Source organism: Xenopus laevis, chromosome 7L (assembly GCF_017654675.1).
Source record: "Xenopus laevis strain J_2021 chromosome 7L, Xenopus_laevis_v10.1, whole genome shotgun sequence".
NCBI lineage: Eukaryota > Metazoa > Chordata > Amphibia > Anura > Pipidae > Xenopus > Xenopus laevis.
In genome coordinates, this window is record NC_054383.1 from 112591942 (window position 1) to 112599336 (window position 7395).

The window sequence follows — 7395 nt, forward strand, 5'->3', positions numbered from 1 at the left end:
GCCTATCCCCCTTTTTCCTATTCCACTGAATTTGGGCTTGTGAAAGTCCTTTGTCGTATTAGTGTGACTTGTTCCTTGGTGGAAGATCAATATATTTGGGATGCTGGGACTCTCCATGGCCCCTGGGCCATGTTGTGGTGGTTAAATGCCCTGTAGCAATGCCCAAGGACAGGGGCCCAGCTGGTGTGCAATATCTTAGCAGTAGTGTTCTTAATAAAGTTTGTCCATTTATGTCTCAGTAATTGTGTTCTTTAGTGCTCTGCTCCATTGTACTTGTTTTCTAGACTTGACCCCTGTCTGTCTCCTTTAACTTATTGAATTTGAGAGACCTTGGTGACCTCCCTGTTCCCTAAACATGTCTATATCTGACCATGATAGCTGTCTACTTTCTACGCTAAACCACTGGGACTTGTGCGCTAACCCTTTAATTTTTAAAAAAGCTCTTTTTTTTTCTTTTTGAGTTATGATGAATTTTATTAAGAAGGAAACTGATGTGTTGCCTGGATACAAAGCACACATTTTTAATTGGAGAGGCTACAGATGGGATTTTTTTACTTAGCCATAAAAGGTTGAATGCAACGGACAAGTGTCTTTTTTTTTTTCTTTACACTGATACTGTGTAATGAATAAGGCTCAAACCGCCCCTGTCCTTCTTGCAAGCTCCTCACAAAAAACGTGAAGCATCAAACAGGCAGGCAATGGGCAGATGCAGGCCAGGGATTGGACCGATCGGGGATCTCAGTGGCAGGATATTTTGACCTTTACATTGTAATCTATTGCGATTAGGGCCCTCTCACCATATTTTTCTTCCTCTATAACCTTCTGTTTGATAAATTATGAATGGATATAAATTCATATAAAGCACTGCATGACTTGCTAGCACTATAAAAATAAACGATGATCACCTGGAGATAGTGGGGTGGAGATGCAGGTTGGGTAGAGGGTCTGGGGCATAGTGGGGTGGAGTTTGGTTAAAGGGACTAGAGCATAGTGGGGTGGAGGTGCAGGTTGGGTAGAGGGTCTGGGTCGTGGGCATAATGGGGAGGGTGGAGGTGAAGTTCCGGTTGAGGGTCCAGGTTGGACATGGGTCTGCCATCCACACTGTGCAGGACTCTATTGTACTGTTAACACTTTTTCTATTGAAAAAAATACCGGCCTTCCTATATTTTTATCTTTCTTCCCCATAAAATAATAACTTTGGCATCAACTATCATTTTCACCAGCAAGGCCATGAAAAACCATCCAGGGGCAACATGTTATAACTGTATCACTATCAGCAAGTGACTATAATAAACCACAAATACCACTGGGCCAATTGTTGTCACCGACCCTGGCAACAGCCCCCCAGAGAGAAAACTGGCTAAGAAAGTCTACAATGACATAGTGAGCAGCAGACATTTTTAATTCGCAAACACTAAGTGAAAAGCAATGCTTCCTGCATACGGAAATAGCAAACAGAGAGACACGGGACAACTCATTGTATTTCTCAGGAAAGAGTCAAACTACTATAGAAATAGAAAAAAACTTCCCTCTCACAAAGAGTCGCTCCAGACCACACAGCAATTCTGATTGGCTTTTATTCTCACTACGCCCTCCTATGGCCCGGTCATTGCTCTCTCCTATTAGTCAGTCTTCTTCTCTTCTCCCGTGACGTCAGACACGGCGTCTAGTCAGAAACAATGTCGTGATTGGCTGAGCCCGTGCAGCCAGTGAGGCGCGGGGATGCTGGGAAGTGCGCAGAGAGACAGCGGCTGCTAAAAAGAGGCAGTGAGGCGCAGCATGTGAGTTTGTGGGACCGGCGGTGCTAATGTCAGGGGGTCAGTGACAGGATTAGAGTGACTGAGAGTCGAGAGGAAATCAGACGTCTCTAGTGTAGATATTACAGGGATGCCTGGAACTGTAGTTGCTGCTTGTCAGTCAGTTGAAGTGACCATGGAAGGCCTGTCAGGCAATACTATAGAAATATGTTTATTTAAAGGCCCAGGACAGGGGTTTAAGGGATTTGTATGGGCCTCACAATAGACAGGACACAGAGTTTACTGTAAATTCAGCTACAAGTCTCACTTCCCAGGTTGGTATTAAAGGAGACATTTTGTGTAACAAATAAGAATGTACCAGCGCGTTATACTCATTTAGATATAGAACAATTGTGCTTAAAAAAGTAATGTTTGAGACCGATTTATTGAATATTTCTGCAAAAACCCTAATAGTCCCTCCCTTTTCTTTCACTTGCTGCTCCCTGAATTCCCAGGCTGTGCAGGGGAGCCGGCGACACTCAGATCACTGCACTGTAGGACAGGAACCAATCAACAGCTAGCAGGACCTGATAGGGAACTGAGGCCTGTCTTTGGTTGTGTGACTGCAGGGCTGTGATTGGCTGTGCCCCTTCTACTGTGCTTCTGGCAGGGACTGTTAGGACACACCCACCCCTCATGATGGCGGGCTGGGATTGCTCTCTCTGCATGTTCTGAGGAGCCGCCATATTGAGAGGCTTCCCAGGCAAATTTTTCCAACGGGGCCACAGCTTCTGGTGCTCGCGAGTGCCCCATTAGGTATCTCTGTGGTACGGGTCGCCAAGTGGGTCTTTCCGACTCCATTTTAAAGAGATTTGCAGATGTATCAGGATATTTGCAGGGTTTCTTGGCGGAGCTCCTGAATGTGCATGCGTTCATATCAGTGGTCAGACCATGCCCCCGGCCCACCCTTCATTTGAAACACAGACAGGGACCAGAGAACATCTATAGGGAGCTCTGTTATAGAATGACTAACGCTTATATTTTGTAGAGTTGTGGAAATATTTGACTTCCTCTGACTCTTCCAGCTTTGAAATAGGGGTCACTGACCCCATATAAAAACAAATGCTCTTTAAGGCTACAAATGTATTGTTATTGCTACTTTTAATTATTCATCTTTCTATTCAGTCCTGTCCTATTCATATTCCAGTCTCTTATTCAAATCAATGCATGGTTGCTATGGTCATTTGGACCCTAGCCACCAGATTGCTGAAATTGCAAACTGAAGAGCTGCTGAATAAAAAACTAACTCACTCAAACCCACAAATAATAAAAATGAAAACCAATTGCAAATTGTCTCAGAATATAACTCTTTACATCATACTAAAAGTTCATTTGAAGATGAACAACCCCTTTTAAGGGGATTCAGGTTGAGATTGTTTTCTGCCTTAGATACGTTAGATTTTGTGGCTGGAAGTATTATTTAATCTATTTGTAACCGTCCAGTCCAAATTGGTCCTGACCAAATGTTGGGTTCAAAGGAGGGCTTGAATGGAAAATTTAAAAACCCACTGGCATAAGAGATGATTAACAGTGTAGAGGAGACTTTTCTCAGACACTTTACATCAACATTACATTTAAAGTTATATTGCCACCTAAAATTAAACTTTAACCTTTTTACATCTATATTGTCTTTGTTTAACATTTGTAATTTTGCCATAAAAGTACTTGATGCTTTTATATTACCTATAGGATCCCCCAATGTTCCACTATGAAGGGGCTGCCATATTTATGTCCGTTAGCATTAGAAACTCTTGTCAGGTTGGCTAGAGTCAGGTTTAGGAGCGTCAAGTAACAATTAGGTAAAAAATCAGACTTATCAGCGAGAAAAGGTCAACATGACCTAGAGGTAACTTTTTATGCATGTTATTATTTTGAAAAGTAGATTTTTTTTTGTTTCAGTATCACTTTAACATAGTTTTTCTGCAAAAGCATGAAGAATAGTGTGAATAAAGTTTTGTAATGTGGGGGTTACGTCGGCCTAGCCCCTTTTCTTCAAGTACATTTATGTGTGTTTACCCCAACCTTTCTCTGCTATTTATCTTTTATTTTCTTCACTGTCTCCAGATTTAGTTACTCCATAATGGCAGAGGACATTCAGTCTCATGTGATATTCCAGCACCAGTATATGTGTTCTGAATGTGGTGTTCTGTACAACACATTGGAGGATGTTCTGCTTCATCAACAGAGCCATCTCGGAGGGGGTGTGCAAGCTACTTTATCGCAGGATGTGTCGCTAGAGATTAGTGACCTTCAGAGTCTGGTACAAGACAGTCAATATCAGTGTTTGGAATGTGGTCATGTACTTCTAACTCCTGATGAGCTTCTACATCACCAAGAAACACACATGAGGGAACTTCCACAATCCACAGAATCCAGCCAGATACACTACCAGTGTTGCGAGTGCAAGGAACTCTTTACTTCTCCTGAACTCTGGCTTGCTCACCGTCGGAAACACGAAAAGCAGGCAGAGGAGTCTCCGCCAAGTGTGGTCTTGCAAACTAGTTCTGGTATCCAGGCCATTCTTAGTCTTCAAAATGTACTGCTAGATGAGAGGGCCCTCAATGGCTGGGGTATGGCAAGCACAGAGGAGACAGATGAGCCCCTTCCAACAATATGTCCCCCAACTCCTTCTGAAACCATTACAGTGCAAGACGAGGTAATACAACTCCCAGAGATGCATCCATATGAATGTTCTGAGTGCAGTCTGGTTTTTCACACGCCTGAGGAATTCCTTGACCACCAGGGAAGGCATTTCAAGGTGTCCGAGAAAGAGATTGCAATGTCGCCTTCACGTGTGGAAAATGGAATACCTTCGGCTGCTATTCTTGAAAGATTGCGAAAAGATTGGTTGCAGGATGAAAAACAAGTGGTGCCTGCAGAGGATTTGGGAACCACACAGCAGCGTGTATATCGATGTCAAGAGTGCAAGAAAGAGTACACCACTTCAGAGGAGCTGCGGAAACATCGCAAGGAGCACCAGCCAGAGGAATTCCATTGCCCTGATTGTGACCGACTCTTTAGCTCTGCCAACCGACTGCAGTCGCATCGTCGTGTACATGTGGAAGGAACTCTTCAATGTCCAAACTGCTACAAAGTGTTTAAGAAAGAGGCATCACTAGAGCAGCACATGCGAGTGCATCGGGGAGAGGCCTTGTACTTGTGTGTAGATTGCGGCCTGGGTTTTGGCACAGAAATCACCCTTGTATTGCACCGGAAAAGCCATACTACAGATCCCCTCCATCACTGCCACTGTGGAAAAACATTTACCAACATGACAAAGTTTTTATACCACCGAAGAACTCATGCTGGTAAAAGTGGTGTGCCTACTCCCAAAACGGAGAAACCCATTGCTACAGAGACACCGGTCCCCCTCCCTTTGACAGAGCAGCCCAAAGTTTCCCCTTCTGCAACTATCAAAACACCAGCGTTATTCCCTGTGGTTTCAGAAGTTAAAAATGCTGCAGATAATGCAGATAATTCTAAAAACCAGGTTAATGGTGATAAAAACATTCTGCCTTTAGAGACACAGGCAGAAGGAGGGCTTACAATCCAGAGCTTCAAATGTCCAGTGTGCAGCAAAGAATTTTCTACCCGCCTGCGGATGGTGCGACATAAACATGTAGTGCACGCGGTGGAGCTGAAGCACAAGTGTACCGTGTGCAGGAAGCACTTTAAGCAGAAATTTCATCTGCAAAATCACATGCTCACTCACACAGGTGAACGCCCATTCCACTGCACAGACTGTGGGAAAGATTATAGGTCCATTTCCAGTCTAAGATGTCACCAGCTCACCCACAATGGGACAAAGCCATATAGATGTGATTTTTGTGGAAAGGGTTTCACACAGATGTCCAATCTGAAGCAGCATCGGACCTTGCACACTGGTGCCAGTTTGTTCCCTTGTGAAGAGTGTGGGATGGAATTCAGTGGGGCTTCCAAGCTGACATTACACCGACGTGTTCACACCGGGACCTTAACTTACAAATGTGCTGAGTGCGGTAAATCCTTCATGCGCAAGGAGTTGTTGGAGCTGCACCAGCTCGGCCATCAGGCAAAAGAGCCGATCCACTGCCATCAATGCGATATGGTTTTTGAAGAGGAATCACAGCTCGCAGAACACAAGTGCCATAGCAACAGCAATGGACAATATGTGTGCCCCAGTTGTGGCAAAAAGCTGAATTCCAAAACAAGTTTAATTCTCCATTTACTGGTGCATTTCAAATGTCAGGTCTGCGGAAAGTGCTTTACAAGCCAGAGACTTGTTCAAAGTCACCAGCGATGGCACTCGGCTAAACGGCCTCTTAAGTGTGAAGTTTGTGGAAAAGCCTTTCTGGCCTCCTTTAATTTGCGCCTCCATCAGCGCATTCATACTGTAGAGCAGCTTTTTCCTTCTCCAGACCGTGGCAAAGCTTTCCAACACGCCACTCACCTGCGGGAGCATTATCGACTGCCCATCGGGGAGAGGCCATATCACTGCAAGGACTGTGGCAAGACATTTGTTCAGTCTATGCACCTCACAGAACACCGGCACTTCCACCCAGGGGAACGTCCACACTCATGTAGAGAATGTGGCAAGAGCTTCAAGACCGTATCCAACCTGCGCAGCCACCGCAAAAGACATAAGAAAGCTGTAGCTCAACCGCATCAGACCATAATGTGCACAGAGATGGGGGAGACCATAGCAATAATAGAGAGAGTCGAGACCATTCCCCTTGTAGAGACCGTAGAAATGTATCAAACTGCACTGGAAGGAAATGTACAGGTAGATGATATGACTGTATTGGAAGGCAGCCAGTGCAATATGATTTCTAATCCACTGTGTAAATAAAATGTTTTCTCTTTTTGATGTTGGTAAATGAGAGAACCCTGTAGAAAAAAACCCTGTACACCCCATCCCACGTAGACCCCCCTCCCCCCCAGGGCAACTGCACCATACTTTATACTTACCTATAGGTGCAGATTCTGGCATTGGACTTCACGGCATCCATCTTCCGGGTCCTCTGTAAAATGACTGGGAGATTGGTAATCTCTGTCAATTTTGGCGCATGCGCAGTTGGAGCAATTTGCTAGTTTTCGAAAACTGCACATCCGCCGAAATTGAGGACCCCGAAGATGGATGCCAGAATCTGTGATGAGAGGTAAGCCTAACGTATAGGGTATTTCCCCAGGGTTTCTTTCTTTAAGGAAAGAACACCACCAATGCCATCAATGCATTGTTTTCCTGCAGCCTAAACAGTGGTCTGGTCAACTACGCTAAGGTCTGTTTGAACAAAATTATAATTTATGTGAGTTACTCCTTTGCAGAAAAAAATTACTGATTGTCTTGTCATAGCGCAAATTACATGGCGCATTACATTAACTTATAATAACCAAGGATTTTACAAATAATTTTAACAAACAAGGGTTTACCAAGAAGAATAGGATCAGAGGGCCCTACTTGCAAGAGCTTACAATCTAAATTGTGTACATGTCAAATGTCAAAGACATAATGATCCCTGCACCTGCATGGCCACACTTCTAATGTTCATGCCCAGTAGCTATCAAAACAGCAGCAAGTAAAAAAGAGTTGCACCTCCTCGTCACTTCTTTTCAGCCTATT

General features: G+C 44.2%; 1 protein-coding gene across 2 annotated transcripts; it reads left to right on the top strand.

Annotated features, from left to right (window-relative positions):
* Positions 1 to 1665: 1665 nt before the first annotated feature.
* znf526.L (zinc finger protein 526 L homeolog) lies at positions 1666 to 6640 on the top strand. Of its 2 annotated transcripts, none has more exons than XM_018226293.2 (2): positions 1666 to 1781; positions 3861 to 6640. In XM_018226293.2, exon 2 carries the CDS (start codon positions 3877 to 3879, stop codon positions 6622 to 6624), a length of 2748 nt encoding a protein of 915 aa, XP_018081782.1. In that variant the 5' UTR covers positions 1666 to 1781; positions 3861 to 3876; the 3' UTR covers positions 6625 to 6640. The 2 variants fall into 2 exon arrangements, with proteins under 2 accessions (XP_018081782.1, XP_018081783.1); XM_018226294.1 differs by lacking the exon at positions 1666 to 1781 and adding an exon at positions 1788 to 2071.
* Positions 6641 to 7395: the final 755 nt, after the last annotated feature.

Excerpts from the sequence above, each read along its gene's own strand:
- znf526.L (XM_018226293.2), top strand. The coding sequence starts at position 3,877 with ATGGCAGAGGACATTCAGTCTCATGTGATATTCCAGCACCAGTATATG.